This window comes from Gopherus evgoodei, chromosome 7 (genome assembly GCF_007399415.2).
Source record: "Gopherus evgoodei ecotype Sinaloan lineage chromosome 7, rGopEvg1_v1.p, whole genome shotgun sequence".
NCBI lineage: Eukaryota > Metazoa > Chordata > Testudines > Testudinidae > Gopherus > Gopherus evgoodei.
Genome location: NC_044328.1, coordinates 81594288 through 81621664, shown reverse-complemented (window position 1 = coordinate 81621664; position 27377 = coordinate 81594288). Strand labels below are relative to the sequence as shown.

General features: G+C 43.3%; 3 protein-coding genes across 7 annotated transcripts; 1 reads left to right on the top strand and 2 right to left on the bottom strand.

The window, feature by feature from the left end:
• Positions 1–454: 454 nt before the first annotated feature.
• LOC115654316 (2'-5'-oligoadenylate synthase 1-like) lies at positions 455–27207 on the bottom strand. Its single transcript, XM_030568407.1, has 6 exons — positions 26995–27207; positions 5146–5440; positions 4747–4922; positions 2928–3160; positions 1941–2085; positions 455–1341 (listed from the first exon to the last, which is right to left on the bottom strand). The coding sequence occupies exons 1-6, from the start codon at positions 27157–27159 to the stop codon at positions 856–858; spliced, it is 1500 nt and encodes a 499-aa protein (XP_030424267.1). The 5' UTR covers positions 27160–27207; the 3' UTR covers positions 455–855.
• LOC115654319 lies at positions 9688–23930 on the top strand. 3 transcript variants are annotated; one of them, XM_030568412.1, is made up of 5 exons: positions 9688–10036; positions 10128–10182; positions 10265–10318; positions 10635–10733; positions 16395–17074. In XM_030568412.1, exons 1-5 carry the CDS (start codon positions 10019–10021, stop codon positions 16403–16405), a joined length of 237 nt encoding a protein of 78 aa, XP_030424272.1. In that variant the 5' UTR covers positions 9688–10018; the 3' UTR covers positions 16406–17074. The 3 variants fall into 3 exon arrangements, 2 of the variants coding, with proteins under 2 accessions (XP_030424272.1, XP_030424271.1); XR_004001164.1 differs by lacking the exons at positions 10265–10318; positions 10635–10733; positions 16395–17074 and adding exons at positions 23245–23383; positions 23713–23930 and having other exon boundaries at positions 9946–10036; XM_030568411.1 differs by lacking the exon at positions 16395–17074 and having other exon boundaries at positions 9984–10036; positions 10635–11471.
• LOC115654317 lies at positions 21342–23141 on the bottom strand. 3 transcript variants are annotated; one of them, XM_030568408.1, is made up of 6 exons: positions 22871–23131; positions 22671–22790; positions 22502–22585; positions 22274–22360; positions 22111–22185; positions 21342–22025 (listed from the first exon to the last, which is right to left on the bottom strand). In XM_030568408.1, exons 1-6 carry the CDS (start codon positions 23108–23110, stop codon positions 21435–21437), a joined length of 1197 nt encoding a protein of 398 aa, XP_030424268.1. In that variant the 5' UTR covers positions 23111–23131; the 3' UTR covers positions 21342–21434. The 3 variants fall into 3 exon arrangements, with proteins under 3 accessions (XP_030424268.1, XP_030424269.1, XP_030424270.1); XM_030568409.1 differs by having other exon boundaries at positions 21344–22025; positions 22922–23130; XM_030568410.1 differs by having other exon boundaries at positions 21937–22025; positions 22122–22185; positions 22871–23141.
• Positions 27208–27377: the final 170 nt, after the last annotated feature.

The following is a 27377-nucleotide window of genomic DNA, read 5'->3' as shown; positions in this document are numbered from 1 at the left end:
TAGGGTGCGGGGGGATGAGGGCTCTGGCTGGGGCTGAGGAGTTTGGGGCTTTGGAGAGGCTCAGGGCAAGGGTGGAAGGGGAGGGTAAGGGCAGCCTGCCATGCCATTAGTGAATGGGGGGCACTAGTACCCTGGGGCAGCAGACAGCAGTTGATGCCAGGAGCAGATGTAGTGTAGGACACCGCTCCACGTAGGAATGTGCTACACCGGCAGCACAAGCAGGCATGAGAGAGGTGTGAGCCGCTTTCTTCCAAGCAGGGACATGGCGGGGGGAGGGGGGCGGAAACGTGCGGGGGGGAGGGGTGGCAGGCGGGGGCTGGGGCCTGCTCCAGGCAGGGCCCTGCTCCAGGCAGGGCCGGGGGAGAGACCCAGCTCCAAATATTGGTGGAGCAGGGCCCTTAGCCCTGAATATTCCTGGAGCCCGGGCACCACAAAAGAACACAAACTCACTGCCTATGAGTGGAAGCTGTTTATTTTGGATTCCAAGCGGCACACACTGGTCGGGATTTGGCACGACATAATAATGGAGATGGTGACACACAGCAGTGGAGTCAGGACAAGGAGGAGGAAGAGGACTACAACAACGGGGCTAATGAACAATGTCTGGTGGGCGCCCAGCACCCAGCTCTGCACTGGGGGCAGTACATCCCCAAACGGGCCACGGAGCGGCAGGAAAGAGCTCCCAGGGGTGCAGTAGGAGGCGTGGGGATGGGCTGGCACTACAGAAGGACGTGGTGCTGATTCTGGAATGTGGGGGGCATTAGCAAAAAGTCCTGAATTATCATGCAAAGAATCTTGGGAAACATAGTCCACTGTGATGCTCTCTCTGCCAGGGTGCAGGTCCCAGTGAGCATCTTACCCACCCCTGAGGCGCAAAAGCAGGAAGACCGTGCTCTTGCTCCGGATCCTGTAATGGGCGAGCGTGCAGTCGTCTTGCAGCTCTTTGCTGTTGAACGTCAGGCGCTGTTGGCTGGCGGAGACACCTGTGCGATCCTCGATCTTCTTCTTCAGGTCCAGGACGGTGTCACTGGCGCAGACGCCATAGGGGATGGTTCTGCTGTTATGGTCCTTCACAAAGATCTCAATCTCCTGGGTCATGGTCGTGAGCATCATAATCGTGGTGTCGTAGAAGATGCTGTGTGATGCCAGGGTCTGATCATCCAGCAGCAGCTGGTCTTGCAGGCCAGGCTCCTGCAGGGCCAGGCGCTGCGTGTAGGGAGAGATTCCCCACACATGCTCGATCTCCTCCTTAATCTCCCATATGGTAGTGGAGGGACTCAGGCACAGGGCCAGGCTGTCCCCTGACAGCTGCTTGACCATCACCTGCATGGGTCTGGCTGGCTGGAAGACAGACAAGGAGATGGGGATAGGTGGGGGTTGGAGAGTCCTGGTGGGGCAGCAGTGAACCTCTAATGGCACCCTGGCATAGCAACCTCTGCTGGGGAGTGGAATATCAACACGAACGCTTCCCGCAGTTCTGGGCTCATCAGATTCTGTAGCAGGGAGCTGGGCAGGAGCGCTGGCTGTGAGGGGAGGGAGATCTCCCAGCTATTTCAGCCCCAGCCTCTCCCAGCAGGGGGTGCTGTGGGGTGGGGCAGGAGCGCTGACTGTGGGGAGAGCTCCCAACTACTCCAGCCCCAGCCTCTCCCAGCAGGGGGCGCTGCGGGTAGCGGGGCAGGAGCACTGGCTGTGGGAAGCTCCCGGCTATGCCAACCCCAGCCTCTGCAGCAAGGGGTGTTGTAGGAAGAGGGTAAGAGCATTGGCTGTGGGCAGGGGCAGCAATTTTAGCCTCAGCTTCTCCCAGCAGGGGGCGCTGTGGGTAGTGTGGCAGGAGCACTGGCTGTGGGGGAGCTCCCAGCTACTCCATGCTGTGGAGGCTCTGAACAGGGACGAGCTCATCACAGGCTGAGGTGGGAAGGGGCCCTGTGAGGAGTTGGTACCTGCACGTCCCAGCAGCGGATGGGGGCGAGGCCGTTCCTACAGAACAGCTGGTCCCGGCACTTGGCGGCTTCTCTTGCCAGCAGGTCCCAGTTCTTTCCCTGCCCCAAGGTTCCCGTCGGGTCGGCTGGATCCAGGATCACGGGGCTGCGAACACACAATAGATTCTCTCTGTTGATGGCTCCTAGGCAGAGCCGCCTGCTCACGTGGCCAGAGGCTCTGCTGCCAGCCCCAGCCCGCTCTCTCTCCCCTATGAGCCGGGCCCTGCTCTGTGTCCAGGCTGCTGACACATCCCAGCTGCCTGCTGCCCACGTTGTCTGCCCCGGCTCAGGCACCGCACTGGAGTGCAGAGGGGAGCTGGAGGAGGGAGTCTCAGGCTTGGCCGACTGGAGCCAGAGTCTCAGGGGCTTGAGGATGGGGCAATGGGGGAGGGTGAGTATGGTCCGGGGTCACCCAGCCTGGAAGAGCCAGGGTCTGGGCAGCTGAGGGGCTGGAGACTGCTGCTGCCCTAGAACCTGTGATACTATTGCACCCATCTCTAGTGCCGGCCCAGAGATGTTGCTGGATACCACACACACTCATTCACGAGCCTTCGCCCTGTCAGTGTCGCCACCCCCACCCTGCCCATGGGGAAACTGAGGCACAGGATACTGGTGGCAGAGTGGGGGACAGACCTGTGCCAAGCTGTGAGCCCCCCACCCTTCCTTGCTCATATGGATGCTGCCGGGTGGAATCCTGCTCCCTTCAGTTAATGGGATTTGGCTAGTGAGCTCCATGGGGCTGGGGCTCCCCTTGGGCCTACGCCCCCAGAGGCAGCCTGGCTGCACATGGTGGTGGAAGGGCTGAGAGAGGCTGAGCAGAGCTGCCAGTTCTCTGCTCGCATGTCCCCAGGTATGACAGTCTCCCTCCCACGTAGGAAGGAAGGCCGAGCTGCAGCCAGACGTGAGTGAGCCGCACAGAGACGAGCGGAACAGATGCAGGGGTCTTACCACGGCTCCCGCAGCAGCCGTTTGACATGGGGCCCTATCACGGAAGACTGGAGATCGTAGAACTTGGTCCAGTAGACGCGGAGCTCTTGGTATCGGCACAGCAGCTCCATCACCGTGCGGAACCCCTCAGCCATGCTGAACTTCTCTGCCCCCTTGGTGCCGCTCTCCCAGGCGTAGATGGTAAGCAGCTCCAGGGCATACTTGGGCGGCAAGCCCGACGTTGTCTTGGAAAGCTGTTAAGGAGATGGGGAGAAGCCGGCTTGAGACATGGGATGGGGTGGGAGTACCGGGGCCTCAAATCCCTCTTGCTGCATGGTCAGGTGGGTGCCCTCCCCTGACCTCTCCCCTGCCCATGTCCTATGCTCACCAGAACCCTCAACTACTTAGCAGTGGCCAGACAAGGTGAGCTGGGGTGTAATGTACCAGCTGGAGACAGAGTGTGTGTGTGTGTGTATGTGTATGTGTACTCAGACCTGCTCAGTTGTGTGTCAAGGCCATATATTGCTAACATCTAGTGGGGATTCTCCTTTAGCTCAGGTGGCAGAGGTCTGTGCTTCTGAAATGGAAGGCTCCACACTTTGTTTCCACTGCTGTTGTGAAGTCCCCACAGGCTGCGGCATCAGGCACTGACTCATTTCAGGTGTTTATTAGGATAAAGAAAATTCTTCTCCCCACATTCTGTAAAGTGTCATTGGACAGGTTAGTGTCATTTCCACTCAAGTGAGCAGCAAATCGGTTGTTAAATCATTATCTGAAATTTGCTCTTTGTTCAGTTGCTTGCCCTGAGATTAGAGGATGAGACATGTGAGATTGGATGTTTGAGTGTTTGGTTGTTATGAAGCTACACAAATTTACTTCCAATGAGGAATTTATCTCTCTCTCTCTATCGATAAATAAATTGTTGTTTTGTTTTTGAATGATTTTTAATGGATTCTGTATCCTAGTCAGACTCTGTTCAAGATGGCCAACAATTCTGTTGTTTAATCTCTCGTCCAGTCGATGATCAGAAGATCTTGTGAGCGCTTGTCTCAGAGTGACCCAAGCCATCTAAACCAGCGGTCCCCGAACATTTCATGTCGCACCCCCCTTACTCATAATGTAATCTGTCTGCACCCATGCGTGAGCTGGGGGCCAAGGCCAGGGCCAGAGCTGTGGCTGGGGCTGCGGCCAGGAGTGGAGCCACGAAATTGGGGCAGAGCTGGAGCTGAGGGCAGAGTGGGGCTGGGTGGTGCTCCCTCCCTGCCCTCTGTGGAGGCTGGCCTGGGCCCTGCGGTGTCTCCCCTGAATGTTCCTCTGTGTGCCCCTGAGCGGGGGTGCCCCACAGTTTGGGGATCAGTCATCTGGACAGATATTCTGGGACTCCTAGAGAAGGACTCAGCAAACTCGCCAGACTGGATCAGAGCCAAGATCCATCTAGTCCAGTGTCCCCTCTGCCTCCAGTGACACCCATGGCCCTTTGACGGGGTGATGGAACCCAGCCACTGCAGCCCACCCCAAGAGCATCCAGGAGAGCAGCGAGCTAGGACAGACCAGCCTAAGCCGAGACACCCACCATCTCTGGTGAGCAAAATGCTGGGAAGCAAAGTGATCTTCTGGAAAGACTTGAGAAGCGCTGGCAGGTGGAGGGGCTCCTGTGATCACCTTCAGTAGCTTTATTCCAGAGGGGTTTTTAACACGTGGGAGGTTTTTTTGTCAGTCCAGAGCTCTCCAGCTGAACCCGCATTAACATGCAACGGTAACCCCAGGGCTGGCAGAGCGTGAGAAGGAGCATGGGCTGGGGAGGGGGGAATCACTGACTGGGGCAGGGCAGGCACCTCACCTCTTCGTACCAGTGCTTGACCAGCCGCAGCAGATTCTTGAGCTTGGCTGGGCGACGCTTCACGAAGTCCCTCTGCAGCTCAGTGAAGGAGGTGCAGAACTCACCGGGCCCGGCTCTGGCCCGAATCAGATCCTCGTAGACCTGGGGGGAAGGTTTGATGCCAGGAGTCACCTGCCCTGGGGGAGAGAGTGGAGGAAGGGTCACCACACACAGATCTGAGGGGAGTCCTGTCCCAATGGGCCTTGGGCTAGTCCTGTGTCCCATACATAGGTTGCACCCTCATTCCCGTGAGCTCTCTCAGGATAAGCCCTGGGGCCCATGAGTATGTTGAGAGGATTGAGTACCCAAAACCTGCTGGATCCCCGGAGGCTGAGTGAGGGGCAAAGATACAGTCCCTACCTAAGGCATCGTAGGCCGGGAGCACGTCCACCTCAATGGATTCCCCCCGCCTCTTCAACTGGATGGTGATGGAGCATGAGCGTGGGCAGGTGCCCTTCTCCGTTGGCTGGGAAACCTCCATGTCAACGCTGAAGGCAATGGTTTGTCGGAACTGGTTCAGCTTCTGCTTGATGGTGTCGAGTACAGCCACACGGTTCTCCATCTGGTCCTGGTAGCTGGAGAAGCAGCTGAGGAAAAGGACCAGATCCGCATCTGAGTTGTTCTTCAGGGCTGTCCCCTTCCCTGCAGAGCCGCCCTGCCAAGGAACAGAAGCATTTGCTCACTGTGCTACTCTCTCAACAATCCCAGGGCGCTGAGCCGTACGGGGGTCCGCACTCCTGCGCCCACTGAGCCAGGTCACCTCTCTGGCACAACCCCCCCTGCTGGGCATCCAGAAACAAACCAGAAGTGTTAGGATGGGATAGAAAATATTCCTGGGATGAATCCTGTGTTGTAGTGTACACTGCTGGGGGGCCCTCTCCTCGCATCTTCTGGTCACTGAAGACAGGGCAGAGCCTTGAAATTTGGCAGCGGGGTGACCTGCGTCTCAGGGATGCGCCTTTTGCCATGCCCATGAAAATCCTCCCAACTTTGCCCAAGCTAAGAACCTTTGAAATATCTCCTTTTGTACATGCTCAGTACAGGTGTGTCAGAGTTTGGCCAGCCCCACAGATGATGGAGCATTTATATAGCATGTTGTACCATCAAAGCCCAGCTCCCGTTGGCTTCAATCCCTGCTGTGAGCACTCAGCAGTAGTAATAAGCTCGATAGTATTCATCACCATGCAATTTTGACAGGTTTCCACGCCCCTTTTAGGGCTTATGTCCCGCCTTCCCACTCCCCGTTTCGGTTGGCGCCGTCGGCCATTTTGAAAAAATGTGTGTGTATGTGTTTGACTAGGGGAAGTGTATTAAATATCAGGGTGGATTAAGAGAAAAGTTAAATAATATTGAAAACTAGGTTTATAAAGGGAATTTACTAAGGCAAAACCTGTTTGGTAAGCACAGGATAAAAAAGCATTGAAACTATTCAATACCAATGTAGGTTAAGAAAAAAACATTATAAACTAAGTTTAAAAGGATAATTAAGTGATGCAAAACCTGTTTTGTAAGGATGTGTGTGTGTGTTTGACTAGGGGAAGTGTATTAAATATCAGGGTGGATTAAGAGAAAAGTTAAATAATATTGAAAACTAGGTTTATAAAGGGAATTTACTACGTCAAAAACTGTTTGTTAAGCACAGGATAAAAAAGGGATTGAAACTATTCAATACCAATGTAGGTTAAGAGAAAAACATTATAAACTAAGTTTAAAAGGATAATTAAGTGATGCAAAACCTGTTTTGTAAGGACATAAGCAAAAACTATAAAGAAATACTTAAAAACTAGGTTTAAAAAAATTAACCAAGGCAAATCCTGTTTGGGGTGCCCTGAGTAAAAAAGTGAATAAAAAAGGATTGAAACTATTGAATGCCAACATAGGTTAAGAAAAGCTTTTTAATATTAAAAGCAATACAGCTAGGTTTAAAAGGGGAAATGACTGAAGCAAAACCTGTTAAGTAAGCACATGGCCAAAAACTATAAAGGGGTACTAAGAAAAAGGCATTTAAAAACTAGGTTTAAAAGAAAATGTACTAAGGCAGTGTAATAAAAGTGAATAAAACGTATTAAAACCAGTCAATACCAATGTAGGTTAAGAAAAAACGAGGTTTAAAAGGAAAATTGACAAAGAGAAAGCCTGTTCGGTAAGCCCAGGGTAAAAACTCTATAAAAAAGTGGCTAAGAAAAATACAATAAAGCTCAGGGTAAAATTAAAAAATGTTTACCTTTGCAGTCTTTTTGTAAAACGAGGCAGCTTTTCCGGTTTAACCCTAGTAAATAAAACACATTAAAACTAGTTAATGCCAATGCAGGTTAAGAAAAAACGAGTTTTAAAAAGAAAATTGACCAAGGCAAAGCCTGTTTGGTAAGCCCGGGGTAAAAAAGCATTCAATATCAGTGTAGATTAAGAAAAAAGAGCAAAGATAGAGAGCACGCGGCGGAATCAGAATGAGACAGAGAGAGAAGCAGGCAGAGCGTGTTTAGTAAGCACAGGGTAAAAAAGCATTCAGGTTACAAGACAAGAAAGAGAGCTCCCTCTGCAAAGAGCAAAGATAGAGAGCACAGGGTAGGATTAAAGAGAAAGAGAGAGAATTGTTACCTTTGCCTGTCTTTCTGTAGAATGAGGGAGATTTCCTGCTTCTGACCCTCTCACACTCGTTATCAATTCCTTTGGATCGGCCCAATCGGAGGTGGTTTTACAGCAGCGTCATAGAATTCATTTCCCGAACCAACCAATCCTAGTGGTTCAAGAGTTTAAGCAAGAGCCAGCCCCCTCCTTTCCCCCTCCCCTCCTCTCTCCCCCTGCCCTTTTAACTGTTTTTTTCTTATCTAAAGAAACAGACCCCTAGCATTTTCCCGCCACGTAGCCCTTTTACAAAGAGTTTTTATAAAAGTTAAAACCATAAGCTTTTACTAATACACCATTTTTAACACATGTTAAAGTTACCTCAGTTTTGCAAAGGAATAAGAGACATCCCTTTTGTATGTGTTGTAATAAAAAAATATGCAGAAGCACCCCAGGTTAATAGTAACAAACAATTTATAAAATAAAAAAATATGCAGAAGCACCCCAGGTTAATAGTAACAAACAATTTATAAACCCCTTATTTTGTAAACCAGTAAATTAGAAAGACAAAGAAGCAAAGCGCCTGTTAGCAAAGCAGCCTCTGTGAGTTAGTGGATCAGAGATAAGAAGGCTGCTTCTTTTTCGTGCTTTTTAACAAACACAAGTTACAACTACATTAAGTTTTGCAAAGGGAATAATGGCTTAAAAAGACAAACCTAAAACACATTTCTTTTACATTTGTGTTGTAATAAAAAAGAGCAGGCAGAAGCACCCCAGGTTTTTAGTAACAAACAGTTTATAAACCCCTTATTTTGTAAACCATTGGATTAGAGAGAAGAAGAAGATTGCTTCTTTCCCCACTTTTTAACAACAAAGAGAGGTAAAAGACATGCCAAAATGAAGGCATTCTCCTTTGGTATAGGTGTTTAAATAAAAAAAGAGCATGCACAGACAGTCTAGGATTATAAAAGTAATGTATAGTGACAAAAAAAAAAGTTTTTTTCCCTAGGTTTTAGACTAGCGCTGCTTATTTTTTAGTAAAAACTGTGAAGCTGCAGCAGAGAGCCCTGCTCTTATCTTATCTAATCAACCAGACCCTGTAGCAAAAGCTGAACAACACATAGCAAAGCAGTCTCTGTGAGTCAGCGAATCAGAGAGAAGGCTGCTTCTTTTTCAAACTCTTTAAAAAGTTACATTAAGTTTTGCAAAAGGATAAGGACTCGAAAAAACAATTTTTTGTATGTGTTGTAATAAAAAATTATACAGAAGCACCCTAGGTTTTTTAGTATCAGGCGGTTTATAGTCCCCATATTTGTAATCCAGATGCCTCTCTCCCCCCACCACCAACCCCCAACTGTTTTTTCTTATCTAAAGAGACAGACCCCTAGCATTTTTCCGCCACGTAGCCCTTTTACAAAGGGTTTTTATAAAAGTTAAAACCATAAGCTTTTACTAATGCACCATTTTAACACATGTTAAAGTTACCTTAAGTTTTGCAAAGGAATAAAAAAACCAATTCTTTTGTATGTGTTGTAATAAAAAGTATGCAGAAGCATCCTAGGTTTTTTAGTAACAAACAGTTTATAAACCCCTTATTTTGTAAACCAGTAAATTAGAAAAACAAAGAAGCAAAGTATTTTGTTAACCATTGGATTAGAGAGAAGAAGATTGCTTTTTTCACTATTTAACAAATAAAAGTGAAAAGGAAACCTGCAGACCCATAGCCTTTATTTAGGCATGGGTGTTTTAATAACACGTAAGTGTGCAAAAACAGTTTAGGGCTATAAAACTAACGTGTTGTAACAAAAAAAGGTTTTTTTTTAATTTTAGGCTAACGCGAATCATTTTAAAGTAAAAACAGCAGGCTTTTGCAGCAGAGCGGCTGTCAGCAAAAACAGCCTCTGTAAGTCAGTAAATTAAAAATAAAAAGAACAAAACGTAAGAAGGTCTTCATTTAAAGCAAAATAGGTATTAAAAAGCATACTAACTTACTTACTATTAAAACTAAGCTTTTTAACCATTAAAGTTTAAAAGCTAAAGTGTGTAACCAAAAACCTTCCCGCCTTTTTTAAAAACCGACTAAGACAACTCCCCCCCCCCTCCCTCCTCCGCCCTTATCTAAACAGCCAGAGCCTTCGGCTTTTTTTTTAACCCTGTAACAAAAGCTATATACCGTTTTAAAATGTGTTTTTAAAGTAATACCTAATTTTTAACTTATTAACAATGTAAAATAAGTTTTGTAAAAGTTTAAGGTGGTTTATTTTTAAATTAGCAGTTTTGTTTTAAAAACCAAGGACGTATAACATATTTAAAAAATACAGGTTGCAGTTTTTAAAAACTTTTTGGTTACAAAGCTGTAAATAGGTATATTACCATTTACAAAGGCTTTTTATTAACTGTTTAAACACCTTGACTATAAAAAATAACATTGTTAGCCATTAAAGCTAAAGTATGTGGCACCCCCCAAAACTACACCCGCCTTTTTTCCTAGAAAAGGGCCCTTTACACACCCTGTTTTTTTAAAGAAACGCCTTTTTAAATATTAATTTTGGGTGTGGGGGGCAAAACCTTTTTTTTAAAAAAGCAGGTTTAAACCTATAAATAGGGGGACAAAAAAAACTGAACAAGGCTGTTAAAGAAATATTGCTAATACAAGACTTCTACCGTTATGAGGAGCAACAACATGGTAAGAAACCTTACTATAATTTGTATGGGCCGCCAAAATATTATAACAGCGTTATGCTTAGTTAAAAGCCAACATTTTTTCTTTTAAATAGGACGAGAACTTTTTTCTTGACATTCCAGATGCCGCGCTAGAAGCTTTAAATTTTGGTAAGCCAATTAATATGCTACACAAGTATAATTTATTTTTAAGAAAAAAAAGGTTTTAAAAATTTTTATTTTTTTAATTTAGAACAAGATGGAAGTCAAAACCCCCCAATAGGTTTTCCTGAAATTACAGACGAAGGTGTGAACTGTTTTTTAAATATGTGGTTTTTTTAAAATTGACGTTGGAAATAGTGTGCATTTTAGTGGGTTGTTTGTTATTGTTAGGGAAAAAAACCCTTAAAGGTTTTACTGTACAAAAACTGCCGTTGTACAGCCCCAAGGGGGAATGTAAACTAAAAGAGCGCTTTATTTTGTACATTATACTTAAACACGGTTTTTAGCCCCCTTATTGCAAAAACGTTTTTAAAATATATATACATTTGGGGGACATGTTTGTTGTTGTTAGTAAAAAAAACAAACCCCGTGCTAAAAAACATTTTTATGTGTATCGGCAGACTTATCAAGCGTTATTCCTCAAGAAGAAATGTTGAAGGGAAGAGCGCTTAAAGGGGCCAAGAAATTTCCATCTGAGGCAGCTGCAGTCGGAAGCAAGGGTATTAAGCACACCGATTTTGAACAGCCCTGCACGTCCAAATCCCTTATTGCCCAAAGCCCGCAACCTTTAAAGAGGGGCAAAAAATTTCCCTCTGAGGCAGCTGCAGTCGGAAGCAAGGGTATTAAGCACACCGATTTTGAACAGCCCTGTACGTCTAAATCCCTTATTGAACAAAACCAGCCGGCATTAAAAAAGGCCAAAAAGTCTACCTCTAAAACAGCATCCGTTCTCAGGGCGGGGGGAAAGGGGCTCAGACACCCCGCTTTTGAACCGCCCAAAGCTACCTCTACAACTTTCAAAAACCTTGGTAAGCGAGGCGGAGGCGGTAAAGCCCCTCGTTTTCAACAGACCTGTGCCTCCCCGACCCAATCAGCTTTAAAAATAAACAACTCTGTAGAAGGAACCGTGTCCAGGGGTGGGTTCGAGCAGGGTGAAGAAGTTAACCCCCAAGCTCTCGAAACCCGCAAAACCCTTGCTACAAATAATCTTCCTGTGGGGCTGGCCGCATCAGTTGCTGCTTGTAACGAGCTGTTTAGTGTTTGTTCATCTTTAAAGCGTTTAATAGATAAAAAGTTTTCAAAGCTAATTCTTGAGGTATTTCAAAAACAAAATTTTCCAGAAGAAAGGGTTGTTTTAGACCAAAAAATAGCAGACACCCGGGCACTAATTGAAAAGGTGGAAAGCGCGTTAAAGGGGGAAGGAAGAGGGTGACTACACATGAAACCTAAAAATGTAAAAAGGGATTGGAAAAAAAAATGGAAAAAATCTAAAATGTTAAGAAGGCTTTTGGCAAAAAGAATAAAAAAAGCCAAAGCTATTTTAAAAAAACAACCCCCCAACCAAGAAAGGGAAATAGACCCTCCCACCCCTTCTTCTTCTTCTGAAGGTCCAGATTCCCCCGCTCCTGATACACCACCAGAGGTGTATTTGGAGCGTGTAAGACATTGGATAAGACCCCGAAGAGAGTTTAACGCATATGAATATTTTCAGGAATTTCGTTTTGCTAATTTGGACAGAATAACGGGGTTCACAGAAGCCATGGCGGCCATCGACTTTGCTATTCAAAATTTGCTAGATGATATTAATAATCAGGTGGGTCCTGAAGATTTTGTACAGCTACGCTTAGATGCCCCGGGGCTAAATCACCCGCTCTTTTCTTTACGGAGGCCTTGGGAAAATTTAAACGCCATAGATTTTTTAAATAACATCGTTAATGTGTTGCAAAGTAATGCAGAGATTGTGGGGTCCGGAACTTTACGCCTGGTTGTTACAATAATTAGAAACAGGCTTGGTGGAGTTGGGTCTGTAAGACCCCTAAAAACTATTACGTACAGTAAAATTATTGAAAAAAAAAGAAAACATTTAATTGATTTAAATAATCAGGGTAACAACTTATGTTTTGCCGGTAGCGTGCTGGGTCTTTTATCAGATAAAAAACTTACAGATGCAGAGCTTTTAGAGGGGGCCAAACACCTTCATCAGGAGTTGGGGTTTTCGGACCAAAAAATGATTAGCTTGACAGACGTGAGCTCTTTCGAAGAGCGCTTGGGGGTAGCTATTACCGTTTTGTATTATGAAAATGGAAATTGGTGTTTTTTTACAACTGGGGGTGTACAGCGTTCCCAAACTGTTTTTGTTTTGTTACATAACAAACATTTTTACGGTATTTTAAATATTAAAGCCTTTATAGGCGCCCCGTATTTGTGCAACTACTGTTACGCTCCCTATAGCCACAAACACCAGCACGCCTGTAAAAACCACTGCCGTACGTGTAATAGCGCCGAGTGCCTCGAAGTGGCCGGTGAAAAAAAAAGATGCCCCAAATGTAAGCTGTTCTGCAGGTCTGACGACTGTTTAGAAAGGCACAGCGCTTTGGCGACCAGCGGTAAAGTTGATTGTAAAAACAGAATTTTTTGCGATAAATGCGGCTTCTACATGGTTAAAAATCACCAGTGTAGAAGCAAAAAGTGTCCCCAGTGCCATCAAAAAACCGACAACATAGAGGGTCACGAGTGTTATATGCGTAATATTTGGTCTCCAGAAGAGGGAAAGGATTATGTGTTTTATGATTTTGAATGTATGCAGGAAACGGGGGTACACGTGCCAAATTATGTTTATGCTTTGCATTTAAATAAAGAAACTAGCTGGGAATTTAAGGGGGAAGAATGCATTAGCGAGTTTGTTTTAACCTTTGTAGACAAGCGCTTTAAGGGATACACTTTTATTGCTCATAACGCTAAAGGTTACGATAGTTATTTTATTCTGAGGCAGTTAATTAAAGAAAAAATGGCTGTTAGCACCGTAACGCAAGGGGGAAAACTTATTTGCGTGACGGTGGTAAACTTAGCCATTAAATTTATAGATTCTTTAAATTTTCTCCCCATGAAACTTAGCAAGTTACCCAAAGCTATGGGGTTTGAGGAAGCGAAGGGGTACTTTCCGCACTTTTTTAACACCGTTAAAAATCAAAACTATGTGGGACCTATGCCCGAAATAGAGTACTTTGGAGTAGACTACATGATGCCTGAAGAAAAAAAAGAATTTTTAAACTGGTACCAACACAACCGCCAAAACAGCTTTGATCTTCAAAAAGAACTACGCTATTATTGTCAAAAAGATGTTGAAATTTTGCGAGAGGCTTGCGACCGGTTCAGAAACGAAGTTATAAAAATGACAGAAAAGCAAATTGTTAAAAACCCCGGAAAGGATAATGAGGAAGTGGTTACTAAGTGTATAGATCCCTTTCAGCACCTCACATTGGCCTCGGTTTGCATGGCCATGTACCGGTTTAATTTTTTAAAGCCGCAAACCATAGCGCTTTTGCCGTTAGACAATTACCACAAACAGCAGAAGAGATATTCCACGCCGGCCATTCAGTGGTTGATGTACGTAGCCCACACTGAAAATATATACATTCAACACGCTTTGCAGGGTGGCGAGTTTAAAACTGGGTCCTATTTTTTGGACGGTTACGCCGTTATAGCTGGTAAACCCACGGCCTTTGAATTCAACGGGTGTTTTTTTCACGGGTGCCCCATTTGCTATTGCGAAAATGATTACAACCCGTTGCTTAAGGCAACCTACGGACAGCTGTACAACCGAACCATTATTAAGGCTGAATTTTTAAAAAGCCAGGGGTTTGAGGTAAGGACCGTGTGGGAACACGAGTGGCAGGCCATGCTAGCAAACGATAACCGGGTGGAAAATTTTTTACGAGAAAAAAAGCTGCCACAGCCTTTGGTTCCTAGAGACGCCCTTTACGGTGGTAGAACAAACGCCATTTGCCTTTATTACAAACCGCAGCCCGGGGAGCAGGTTCATTACTACGATTTTACCAGCCTCTACCCATTTGTTAACAAAACTAAACAGTACCCCGTGGGACATCCCGTTATTGTGTATGAGGGTTTTGGGGATATCGGCCAGTACTTTGGCATAGCCAAGGTTAAAGTGTACCCTCCAAGAGGTTTGTATTTTCCCGTGTTACCATACAGGGTTGATGGTAAACTAATGTTTCCCCTGTGCGCCCTTTGTGCAGAAACAAAACAAAAGGATCCCTGCGGGCACTGTCAGGAGGAGAGGGCTTTAACAGGTACTTGGTGCACAATAGAGTTGGTGGAGGCTTTAAACAAAGGGTACAAAATCGCTGAAATTTATGAAGTCTGGCATTTTAACCGCTCTTCAGATGCCCTGTTTTCAGACTATATTAAAACACACCTAAGACAAAAACAAGAGGCCTCGGGGTTTCCTCACTGGTGTACGGACAAGCTTAAAAAAGAACAGTACGTTAAAGAGTACCGTGAAAAAGAAGGTGTGTGTCTGCGTCTAAACAAAATTAAGGTAAACCCCGCAAAAAGACAAATTTCAAAGCTGTTTTTAAATTCCTTGTGGGGAAAATTTGGTCAGCGAACAAATTTGACTAACACTAGTATAGTAACGGACCCGGACGAGCTCTTTAAGTACGTTTTTGTACCTTATTACGATGTGTCATCGTGCGAGTTTATCGATGATGATACAGCCGTAGTGTCTTGGAAGTACGCAAAAGAACACTGCACCCATTCCAGCAACACTAACGTGTTTATAGCGTGCTTTACCACCGCTTATGCTCGGTTAGAGCTTTACCGCTTGTTAGATCGTTTACAGCAGCGGTGTCTTTATCATGATACGGATTCTGTAATTTTTGTAAGTAAAGAAGGGGAGTGGAATCCACCCCTAGGGGATTATTTAGGAGATTTAACTAGCGAAATACCCCCAGATGAACACATTGTGGAGTTTGTGTCCGCGGGGCCTAAAACATACGGGTACAAACTGTCCAGCGGTAAAACCTCTATGAAATTAAAAGGAATCACACTTAACTCAGGAAACAGTGAAAAAATTAATTTTGAAAGCTTAAAAGAACTCGTCTGGGATTACCCCGCGGGAGAGGACCCAAAAGAAATCGTAATACAGCAGCCAGGAATCGTAAGGGTAAAAAAACACTGGTTAATAGAAACAAGAACTCTTAAAAAAACCCAAAAAGTCATTTATGACAAAAGAGCTCTCGAGGAGGCTTTTAAAACTTTGCCGTACGGGTATTAATTATTATGAAAAACCACGTTCAGTTTGTTCATCCCTTTTCCTGTTTGCTTTGTGGGCCCTCAAATTCTGGAAAATCATATTTTATAAAACAGTTGTTAGAAAATGGTCATAAACTGTTATCATGTATGCCTGAAAATATTGTGTGGTGTTATAGCTGTTGGCAACCGCTGTATACAGAGTTGCTGCAAAAATTTTCATGTATTACATTTTTGGAAGGTTTACCTAATACTTTTAATGATGAACATTTATTTCCTAGTAATAAAGTGAATATGGTTATTATAGATGATTTAATGGAGTCTGCTTCTGAGAGTGGTGAAATTGAAAAAGCCTTTACAAAATACGTACACCACAAAAACTTAAGTATTATGTACATTGTGCAAAATATGTTTTGTCAGGGGAAAAAAAGCCGTACAATTAATTTAAATACTAAATATATGGTTCTTTTTAAAAACCCCCGCGATAAACTACAAGTCACCACTTTGGCCCGGCAAATGTACCCTGGTAAAACACAATTTTTTTTGGAGGCTTTTGAGGACGCTACCAAAAACCCCTACGGGTATCTGCTGGTGGATTTAAACGCTTCAACGCCCGAAAACCTCAGGTTAAGAACAGGTCTTTTCCCCCCAGACTGGCCCTGTGCATACACCTTAAAAAAAACCCATAAAAAATAGTTATTATTTATTAATCCTACATTTTAAAAAAATCACCACCCGAACAAACATGTCTTACCGTGTGCAAAAAAACCTGGCTCTTTTAAAATTTCTTATCAAAGCCAAGCCGCCTCAAAGAAAGGCTATTCTCTGTACGGCGTCTGACGACCTAGTAGCGGCCATCTCAGAAATAGCGCTTAACACTTTAAAAGGAAACATTCCTCTAAAACCTCGACAAATAAGCATCCTTAAAAAAAACCGAAAAATTATTAAAAAGCTAAGCGATAAAAAGCTATCCCTAAAAAGAAAAAAGGTTATTGTAAAACAAACCGGTGGCTTTATTGGCCCTTTGTTAAGCTTTGCACTTCCCCTGCTGTCAAGCCTTTTAATTAACAGATAATGGAACACGCCGAAAAAATGTACCTTATTCCTAGCCACCAGTTAGAACAAATAAAGCGGGCTTCTAGCGATGAAGAAAATATCAGAACCACAACCAGTCGCCAATTGGATTCAGAAATGAAAGACATTCTTCAAAGAACCGGTTTATCCGACTACGAAAAGGCTAAACTCTACGAGGCGGTCCTGCAAAGATACCTGGTATTGGCCAAGCGTGGTGAGATGGAAAAGACTAAAATAAACCTTTTTTTTTCCCCTGAGCAAGAGCAAGAGCAAGAGGAGCTTCAACCTCCTAACGTTCAGGGGGATGTATCGGACTTTGTTATTCAGGAGGTGTTGGAGGGGGTAAATCCTCGCTATAAAAAAAAAGCTGAAATATTGTTAAATAAGCTTAAACAGCGTAAAGATGTGTCTTCTTGGGCTGATAACGGCCGTTTTGTGTACCGGGGGAAGGCGATTGAGGGGTCTCACATGCTTGATTTAGTCAGAGGGGTAACCGGCTCTTATTCTTTCGCTAACAAGAGGACTCCTAAAGGGTGGCATGTTTTTATGAAAGCCTTGGCAGAGCTAAACGTGCCTACGACCGTCGTAGGGCATGTTACCAATAAACAATTTTTAGAGCGTCTAAAAATAGGGCTAAAGCCGGTCAAGGCCATAAGTAACGCCGCCCCTTTTAAAAGCGTCCCTGTTAAAAAACGAAAAATCGACTGGCTAACAATGTAAAATAAAAGACGTAAACAAAATTTAAAATTGTGTTTTATTGATGCACCTCTTTAAACACACGACAAGATAAACACGTTTGAACATGTTGAAACATGCTTAAAACAGGTCTGGGCATGCCGGGTCTTTTTCCTTTTACAAATCGCACCACCAAGCGGTCATTTTCTGGTAAATCATCGGAGTACAATTTTAAAATACAATCAAAAGATAAACCCTTATTACGTTGTTTTAAAAAAAAAATACAATGATAACCGCAGGTTACAGCTAGGGGGTCCTGTAGTTGTCTCTGATGAAACACAACCTCATTACAGTTACGGTTTAAAAAAGTCATAATAGACTTAGGGAAAAAGTTACTGTCTGGGGAAAAACCGTAGGAGTCAAAAAACTCGCCGGGCCCACGTTTCGGTAAATAAAGGGCCAGCCAATGTTCCCCGGGTAACTTATGGGGGTGGGTGTTAACAATAAGCCCCAAAGGTCTTCCGGACACAAAACTTTTCGGAAGCAAATCGCTAGAAAAAACATCTAAAAAAGAAGGGTCCTTTGATAAAATATCTCGTAGCTGCACAGTGTTCATGATTACATATAGTCAAACAGAACGTTTCTTCTATGATTTACTTCGAGCACGTTATCAAAAACCCCATACACTATCATGTTAACCGTAGAGGGCAAAGCCGTTGCAAACCGAATTTCCGCTCTCAGGTTTCCAGTTTTAATTAAAGAATAATGGTCGGCGCACTCCTGATCCGGGGTCAAATCAAAGGCGTACAGCGTATAGCCCTGGGCAAATTCATCGCGGTTAATTAAGAGCGATCGATCTTTTACATATTTTCCAGTAGCCTGCACGAGCTGCATATACTCCCTCACGCAGTTTCCATTTTCAAAATCGGGTTGTAGGGGTTTTGCTGGCACCTGTTCGCCATCCACATACAAGGCCACAAAATTAATGTTATAATGTTTAAAGTTAAAAGGGTTTTTAACGTAGCTGCCGCTGAAGGCGTCGTTATCTATAAAACCGATTACTAGCTGCTTGGGTAGCTGCCCCAAAAAAAGGTTTTCCTGGTTACTGACACGACTGCCGGCCGGTATGCTAAACACCTTTATGCTTACCCGGTCTACGGGATACTTAGCGTTGGCGGTCATTAAAGCTTCAGCATGCCCCAAACGAACCCCCGGGGTTACTTTTACACGTTTTACAAACAGGGACGCCGAAATAATGTGTACTTTATAATTCTCGTTGGCAGTGCCGCTCATGAGGCAAAAAACATCTTTGCTACGTGTTAGTTTGATTTTTAAATCCACGCCGTTTAGCAGTAGTTTTTCTTGAAAAAACAAATCGCTGTGTAAAGGTCCCAACAAATCCAGCTTCCTGCTGCCGGCCGTTAGTTCGGCCCTGCGTATAAACCCCTCATTGGCCTGGCCGACCAAAAGGGTGCTTTCGTGGCCCCCTGCCGTGTCTTTATAAAAGCCGCCTGTCGAAAACTGCGTAGCGAGGGTGTCGTGGCTGTAGTTTAAAATTAGCTCTATTAAGGCTCTGTAAGGGTAACAATTGTTGCTCTGGCTAATAAGACGATCGCCTAAAGTAACATCCAGCTGGTTAAAAAGAGTGGCGATGGGGTAGTTTGTTAGGGCCACCCGGGCATCATCATCAATGTCTGATCCGTCTTCTTTTATCACCTTGCAGCACACGTACAGCAGCGTGTTGTTAAGGTCTAAGTAATGATCCCCATGTCCCGAAATAAAAAATTCAAGAGGGGCGTTTACCGTTAAAGCGGCCAAAGGAGGCACCTCTACATAAAAGCTATTTTCAATACTGGTTTGTGTGGGGGCTATTTGAAATAAATCCAGCTCCGATTTGGTGCATTCGTCAGAGCCACAATGAATAAAAGCCATTTTAAAATATATCCCTTTTATCGCGGGTAACGCGACGCTTCCTCTTCTTAGGACGCCTTTTTGGTATATGGCTAAGACCTCTTCTCACAGCTTTTTTTTTTTTTAAGGGTCTAGGTGGGCCTTTAAAGGGCTGGCGCAACGCTGCTCTTTTTCTTCTCATTACCACTAAACCGGAACCTTCCTGTGCTCCTATTTTGTTTATAACTGCGCTAGACACGTGGTTTACGACGTCTCTGGTTATATTTTTCGCGGCTGTTTTCATGTGGGGTTTAATAATGTCAAAACCTCTTTTTAAAAGTGGCACGGCTTTTCTAAAAAGGCTGCGAAATATTCCTCCTAAACCTGCCCCGTACATAACGGGTAATCCTTGATATCCTGGTAAGCCATAGCCAGCTTGGGCTTTGTAGTAGTTTCTATACAAAAAGGGGTCCCCGTAGTTTTTCATAGTTACCATTCTTCAGCTTTTTTGGGACGCAAATGTAGTTTAACAATTACCTTTCCAAAACTAAATGAAACGTGTTTATTTTGATCCGTCTTTATTTCAATAGTAATGGTTCCGATGTGCTGCTTACTTACGGGGACGTAATGCGGTTTGTCATACGTTATTGTAACAAATTCGTTGTTGCTACCGCGGATGGGAACACAGCGCAACAGCGGCACATAGTAGTCCCCTACTAACTGATGTTCCACTATGTCGGTGTACACATATAAAGAGTTAAAACCCCCCGTAATGTCTGCGGGGTACGGTGCAATCCTACACGGATGATTTGAAAGCATTCCCAGTATTGTTGCCAATTTACCACCCGTGGAAAAAAAGTACTTTCCATCGTTTGGTTTTAGCTGAACCCTTCTAGTCACAGGGTTGTAAATAACGTACGCATTTGGTTTTTCGGCATCTTTGTCTATATTCTTGTTGATGACTTCTATTAAATGGTGAATGCTCGAATAATAGCCGGCATCCAAGTAGTAGGTTCGAATTTTTTTTTCCGATGCTAACGTAAATGCGGTATCGAAAAGAAGCGTGTTCCAAGAGTGACAATAATGAATTTCCGATAAAGCGACATCCCAACGCCCTGTTAAATTTAAAGGCTTGGCTAGTTGTATTGTAAAATTGGAACTAGTATTTTGAGGAAAAGCCCCCGCTGAGGCGTTGCTTGGTAATGTCATGTAAAAACTTTGTTCAGTCATTTTTTATTAAAGGTCCTGCACTTGAGACGCTTTAACCCAACTATTAAATTTTTTAGGCCAACCTTTCCATTTTACAAAGAAATATTTGTTTCTTCCCCGACCTTCTTTTTTTAAAATTTTTTCTACCTTGTAAAGGCGGTCCTGGTTAGGGTTTACTTTTTGTAATTCTTCAGGATAAAAAGACCCCGCAACTTCCTCCCCTTCATAATCTTGTAATGCATACACCGGTCTTTGTCCTCTTAATAAAACCCGTGACACGATAAATATTTCATCGGTAAAGGTTTGCTGATACCCCTTTTCAAAAGTGCCCTTCGTTTTAGATACTCTTACGTGATCCCCTTTTTTAAAAACCACACGTTGCCTCTTTATTTTAAAACTACCCCCGTAGACGGTTTTCCACACGCTTAGCGCATTAGCTTGTGTCACGTCAATTGGGCGCCCTCTGATAGTTCTGTGATAACTTCTGTTGTAACCGTCTATGAAGGCCTGCAGCACATCAATGTAGCGAAAGGTGTTACGGGCGGTAAAATACCTCCACATTTTTGATTTTAAAGTTCTGTTAAACCTCTCCACAATTCCCGCTTTAACTTCGTTATTGGTAACAAAATGGTGTACTCCATATTGCTTAAACAAATTTTTTAAAGCTTTGTTTAAAAACTCTTTTCCTCGGTCTGTTTGTAATTTTTGAGGCACGCGCCCCTTTGAAAAAATAGCTTTAAACGCCTCTGCCACCTCTTTTCCTGTTTTATTTTTTAGGGTTACCGCCCAGGCGTATTTAGACAAAATATCTATCACTGTTAAAATATATTTACGGTTGTCATTGTCTTTAGAATAGGCGGCCATATCAACCAAATCTGCCTGCCATTGCGTATCCACATTAGACACCACTGTTTTATTTCTTTTAAATTTAAGCCTTGCAGGTTTATGTAAAGCGTAAGCATCTTGATCCGCAAGCCAGGCGGAAACCTGCTTTTTGCTTAAGCTTTTACGGTGTCTTTTAGCGGCCTGAAATAAGGGTGTTATGCCCCCAAAACTGCCAACTTTTTCGGGTGAGTAATAAATTTTCTTTAGCAGCTTTGCCATGCTTACCCCGTCTTGCTTTAAAACACTGTATACACAAAAGTTTGTTTCTGCTTTTGTTTTTATTTAACACAACAACGTTTATACACATTTGACTTTTAAAGCAGCAGTAAAGTAATATACGATACAATTACATACATTTTTAACGGTTAAGCAAAATAATATAAAAATTGTAATACATTTTTAACAATGCATTTTAATTAACATATATTTTTTAAGCCTCTAGGGTCACAACCTTGCATGTAAAAAGTTTTATAATCCATTTGGCGAACCCTGCTACATACCGCTCGGCCAATATAGGGGGCCACCTCTTTTGACAGGTCTACCAGCAAGGCCACCGGGTCAGATGATTTTCCAACCTCCCTAATCATTTTAACAACTTTGGTTATAGTTTCAGTGGTTATGTTAAGCTTTTTCAGTTTGTAGCCTTCAGCTATAATTACATTTACCAGCTGGGCTGCGTTCAGTTTAGAAGAAATACGTCTAAGCTGGTAAAATACTTCTGAGCGATCCCAAAAGATACAAGGGTGACTAAAAGGGTTGGACTTATTTACAGCGCAGGCTGCACAGTTTTCCAAAAGTTGTTTTTTCAAACAGTGGTAAAAGGCTTTTACTACAACCGCTCTAACAATATCAACCATAACTGCATCCTCTTTTTCTTCACCGCTTTTCTGGTCACTCTCTTCACTTTTTACAGACTTTTTTTTAACATCTTGCTTCACACAAAAACAACAGGTACATATTACGACTGTTCTGCTTAGAGGCTGCCTCTTTTCATCCTCTGAAGATGTCTGTTAAAAACATTGTAAAAACATATTTTAAGTTTTTTGATGCAAAAATTTTAAAATAAAAAAGCCTAGAGTTTATTTGTGCTACCTCGGTCGTACCCTCGTCTGATTCTGAATTATCATCATCCTCGACTGACGCACCGTTGAACCCCATATCATCTTCCTGTTATTAAACACAAAACATATAGTTTTATTTTACCACTCTTATATATGTTTATATTTATATATATTTTAAATTATTTAACTTTTACCTTGTCATGTTCTTTGGGTTTTACCATTGACACCCCGTTTGTGTCCTTTGTTTCTGAATCATCTTCATCAATCATAGTTTCAGCAGCCTATTATTAAACCAACCGTATATTAACGCTTAATTAGTGTCATGCACATATATATGCATACATATATACATATTTCATACATATACATATACATAGTGTCATACATATAAATATATTTCAAATAAGTTAAGCTGTCTTTACCTCCTCGGGTGTTTCTGTCTCTGCAACTGTTGGCAGTTTGTTACACACCAAAGCAGTAATCTTGTACGGCCCAGGCTTGGTTATCTGTTAAAAATCAAAAGTCATTTTTTAAAAGTGTAAATACAATAATTTTTTATATATATTTTTTTACAACTAATAAAACTTATACCGTAACAATATCGCCATCTTTCCACAACTCGGGGTCTATCGGTTGGTTTTCAACATCGCTATCCTGCGGCTGTTCCTCGGTTGCCATGTCCTCATATATAGGTTCTTCTTCCATTCCCCCCTATAAAAACAAAAAGATTTAACCCTTTATTTTTATAAAACATTTTGTAATTTGTTACCAAAAAAAAAAAAAAGATTTACTTCTGCCTTTAGTTCTGTTTTTTCCAAATCTGACAACAAATTTTTTCGCACTTGATTTTTTACAAACGGCTGTGGCTCCTCTTTTTTCAGTTCTCTTTCAGAATAAAACACAGGGCTCGACAACAACCCTTTCTCGCTGGCAAAACAACTGTACAGGAGCCTTCTTTTCTGAACACGGTCTGGCGCACCCAGGGGCAATTCCGGCTTCTTGGCATCTGTAGGTGTTTTGTACAGGGACATGACTTTGTGTTTAGTTTCTCTGTGTTGAAAAACCTGCTCGCAAAATCACGTGTTTTTATACACAAAAACATATGCTGATTGGTAGACAATAACCGGTTTTTAAAAGGCTCTTGCTTAAACTCTTGAACCACTAGGATTGGTTGGTTCGGGAAATGAATTCTATGACGCTGCTGTAAAACCACCTCCGATTGGGCCGATCCAAAGGAATTGATAACGAGTGTGAGAGGGTCAGAAGCAGGAAATCTCCCTCATTCTACAGAAAGACGGGCAAAGGTAACAATTCTCTCTCTTTCTCTTTAATCCTACCCTGTGCTCTCTATCTTTGCTCTTTGCAGAGGGAGCTCTCTTTCTTGTCTTGTAACCTGAATGCTTTTTTACCCTGTGCTTACTAAACACGCTCTGCCTGCTTCTCTCTCTGTCTCATTCTGATTCCGCCGCGTGCTCTCTATCTTTGCTCTTTTTTCTTAATCTACACTGATATTGAATGCTTTTTTACCCCGGGCTTACCAAACAGGCTTTGCCTTGGTCAATTTTCTTTTTAAAACTCGTTTTTTCTTAACCTGCATTGGCATTAACTAGTTTTAATGTGTTTTATTTACTAGGGTTAAACCGGAAAAGCTGCCTCGTTTTACAAAAAGACTGCAAAGGTAAACATTTTTTAATTTTACCCTGAGCTTTATTGTATTTTTCTTAGCCACTTTTTTATAGAGTTTTTACCCTGGGCTTACCGAACAGGCTTTCTCTTTGTCAATTTTCCTTTTAAACCTCGTTTTTTCTTAACCTACATTGGTATTGACTGGTTTTAATACGTTTTATTCACTTTTATTACACTGCCTTAGTACATTTTCTTTTAAACCTAGTTTTTAAATGCCTTTTTCTTAGTACCCCTTTATAGTTTTTGGCCATGTGCTTACTTAACAGGTTTTGCTTCAGTCAATTCCCCTTTTAAACCTAGCTGTATTGCTTTTAATATTAAAAAGCTTTTCTTAACCTATGTTGGCATTCAATAGTTTCAATCCCTTTTTATTCACTTTTTTACTCAGGGCACCCCAAACAGGATTTGCCTTGGTTAATTTTTTTTAAACCTAGTTTTTAAGTATTTCTTTATAGTTTTTGCTTATGTCCTTACAAAACAGGTTTTGCATCACTTAATTATCCTTTTAAACTTAGTTTATAATGTTTTTCTCTTGACCTACATTGGTATTGAATAGTTTCAATCCCTTTTTTATCCTGTGCTTAACAAACAGTTTTTGACGTAGTAAATTCCCTTTATAAACCTAGTTTTCAATATTATTTAACTTTTCTCTTAATCCACCCTGATATTTAATACACTTCCCCTAGTCAAACACACACACACATCCTTACAAAACAGGTTTTGCATCACTTAATTATCCTTTTAAACTTAGTTTATAATGTTTTTTTCTTAACCTACATTGGTATTGAATAGTTTCAATGCTTTTTTATCCTGTGCTTACCAAACAGGTTTTGCCTTAGTAAATTCCCTTTATAAACCTAGTTTTCAATATTATTTAACTTTTCTCTTAATCCACCCTGATATTTAATACACTTCCCCTAGTCAAACACATACACACACATTTTTTCAAAATGGCCGACGGCGCCAACCGAAACGGGGAGTGGGAAGGCGGGACATAAGCCCTAAAAGGGGCGTGGAAACCTGTCAAAATTGCATGGTGATGAATACTATCGAGCTTATTACTACTCTCAGCAATTCTGCAAATCAGACCCTGGGGGCTCCAATTGGGCACCCCAAAAATGAAGAATGCACACTTTGGGAACAGTTTGGGTTAAGTGACTTGCCCAGCATCACACAGGAACTCCAGAGCAGAGGCAGGGATAGAGTCCAGTTCTCCAGGGCAGCATTCAACTGTCTTACCCAGGAGACCTTCCTTTCTCTCTCTGGAACCCTCTGCCCCATTCATTGCACATCTTCCATCTGCTGCAAAGTCCTGAAGACAACAGTCTCCTTTACTACCTGGCCCTGATTCAGCCGTAGAGCAAGTCCACCTTGTGCACTGAATGAGGCAGGGTCCCATGGGAAAAATAATATGTGATCATGTCATTAAAGCCTGTATTGTAATACATATGCACAATGGGGCCAAAATGAGGTTAAACAGGCCACCTTACCTCTGGCACATCCTTATGTTTGAGTTGCAATCTCAATAACTCTTTTTCAGTGTAATTTTTCGGGACATAATAAATGGGACTGGGGAGAGGTTTTGCAAACTTCCTGTCCTGTTATTGGTAAAGGGAGTGCTGATTACAAGGTAACACATTTAAAACAGCTGAAAAGGTATTTTTTTGTGACACAGCATATAGTTAACCTGTGGAACTCACTCAAATGAGGCCATGAGCTTGTCAGCCCTCTCCACAGGATTAGACATTCGAAGGATAACTAGAACATCCCTATTTGTTTTCAGCAGAAAGGGAAATGTACAAGGGAGAAAAGATCAGGAGTACTTGTGGCACCTTAGAAACTAACAAATTTATTTGAACATAAGCTTTTGTGGGCTACAGCCCACTTCATCAGATGCATGCAAAGAAAGTAAGAGAATGCAACTAGCAATCACCTTCAGCCCCCAACTAAAGCCTCTCTAGTGCATCATCAAGGATCTACACTTATCCTGAAGGACGATCACTCACTCTCACAGACCTTGGGAGACAGGCCCGTCCTTGCTTACAGACAACCCCCAACCTGAAGCAAATACTCACAGCAAGCACACACCACACATATCTAGTCAACGGACACTATCATAGGACCTAATGACATCAGCCACACCATCAGAGGCTCGTTCACCTGCACATCTACCAATGTGATACATGCCATCATGTGACAGCAATGCCCCTCTGCCATGTACATTGGCCAAACCGGACAGTCTCTATGCAAAAGAATAAATGGACACAAATCAGACATCAAGAATTATAACATTTAAAACCCAGTCGGAGAACACTTCAACCTCCCTGCTCACTCAATTACAGACATCAAAGTGACAATACTCCAAAAAAACAACTTGAAAAACAGACTCCAACGAGAAACTGCAGAATTGGAATTAATTTGCAAACTGGACATCATTAAATTAGGTTTGAATGAAGACTGGGAGTGGATGGGTCATTGCACAAAGTAAAACCTATTTCCCTGTGCTAATTTTCCTCATACTGTTATTCATACCTTCTTGTCAACTGTTGGAAATGGGCCATCCTGATTATCACTACAAAAGTATTTTTTTATCCTGGTTATAATAGCCCACCTTACCTGGTTACTCTAATTATAACTGGTATGGCAACACCCATTTTTTCATGTCCTCTGTGTATATATATATCTTCCTACTGTGTTTTCCAGTGCATGCATCCAATGAAGTGGGCTGTAGCCCATGAAAGCTTATGCTCAAATAAATTTGTTAGTCTCTAAGGTGCCACAAGTACGGCTACCACTCTGAAACATGTCACCGTACAAGGGAGACAAACTCTCATGCTTCAGAGCATAAACAGCCTGTGGTCAGGAAGAAACTTCCCCTATAGGCAAATAATTCTATAATTGTCCACAAGGTGGAATCTTGTGCCTTCCACTGAAGCAGTTGGTGTTGGTCACTGTCAGAGATAGGTTACTGGGCTAAAACTGCTCTGACCTGACAATGCAGCTCCTATGTTCCTAGCTGACCCCACCGGCAACTGGGAAGCGAGGGTGGTTATGGGATAATGCCCTCTGCTGCCAGCTGTAAGTGGGAGCCTTGTTTGGCATCCCTTGGCCCATCCAGCTGGTGGTTTCAGCTTGCCCTGATCACAGTGTAGGCACCCAGGCTTTTACCTGCACTAAAGGAGCCCTGACAAGCTCTTTCAGACCGGAAGCTAGTCCAGAACAAACTCACCTTCACCGTCTTGAACACCTTGATGTCGTCAAAGCACGTCTCCTTCAGGAAATCACAGATCCTCCGGACAGTGTCTTTCACCTGCAGCTGGAATTCCTTGCTGGGCTGGAGATGCTCCGCGATCCAGGCATCCAGCGAGCCTGCGGGCACCTGGTACAGCTCCATCTCTGCTGCTTTGCTCCCTGTCCCTGCCTTCCTCTGCTGCTGCTGCTGCTTTTAAGCAACCCCGGCAAAGCCCAGCCCTGCTGATCTCCTCCCTGTGGATGACGTCAGACTGAGCTTGTTAAGGTGGCCTGGGCTCCAGGACTAGAACTGTCCACCAGACGCCTGCTGGGCATGGCCAGGAGAGATGCCCGGGGGCTGGTCCTCATCCCCAGTTCCAG

Excerpts from the sequence above, each read along its gene's own strand:
- LOC115654319 (XM_030568411.1), top strand. Across the intron at positions 10,183-10,264 it reads GCTAGAAGCTTTAAATTTTG|AACAAGATGGAAGTCAAAAC; the intron begins GTAAGCCAATTA and ends TTTTTAATTTAG. Across the intron at positions 10,319-10,634 it reads TCCTGAAATTACAGACGAAG|ACTTATCAAGCGTTATTCCT; the intron begins GTGTGAACTGTT and ends GTGTATCGGCAG.
- LOC115654317 (XM_030568408.1), bottom strand. The coding sequence starts at position 23,110 with ATGTCCCTGTACAAAACACCTACAGATGCCAAGAAGCCGGAATTGCCC. Across the intron at positions 22,186-22,273 it reads AACCCAAAGAACATGACAAG|GAAGATGATATGGGGTTCAA; the intron begins GTAAAAGTTAAA and ends GTTTAATAACAG. Across the intron at positions 22,026-22,110 it reads CAGACGAGGGTACGACCGAG|ACATCTTCAGAGGATGAAAA; the intron begins GTAGCACAAATA and ends TGTTTTTAACAG.
- LOC115654316 (XM_030568407.1), bottom strand. The coding sequence starts at position 27,159 with ATGGAGCTGTACCAGGTGCCCGCAGGCTCGCTGGATGCCTGGATCGCG. Across the intron at positions 4,923-5,145 it reads CCCGGCCTACGATGCCTTAG|GGCAGGTGACTCCTGGCATC; the intron begins GTAGGGACTGTA and ends TCTCTCCCCCAG. Across the intron at positions 3,161-4,746 it reads TCAAGCACTGGTACGAAGAG|CTTTCCAAGACAACGTCGGG; the intron begins GTGAGGTGCCTG and ends TCTCCTTAACAG.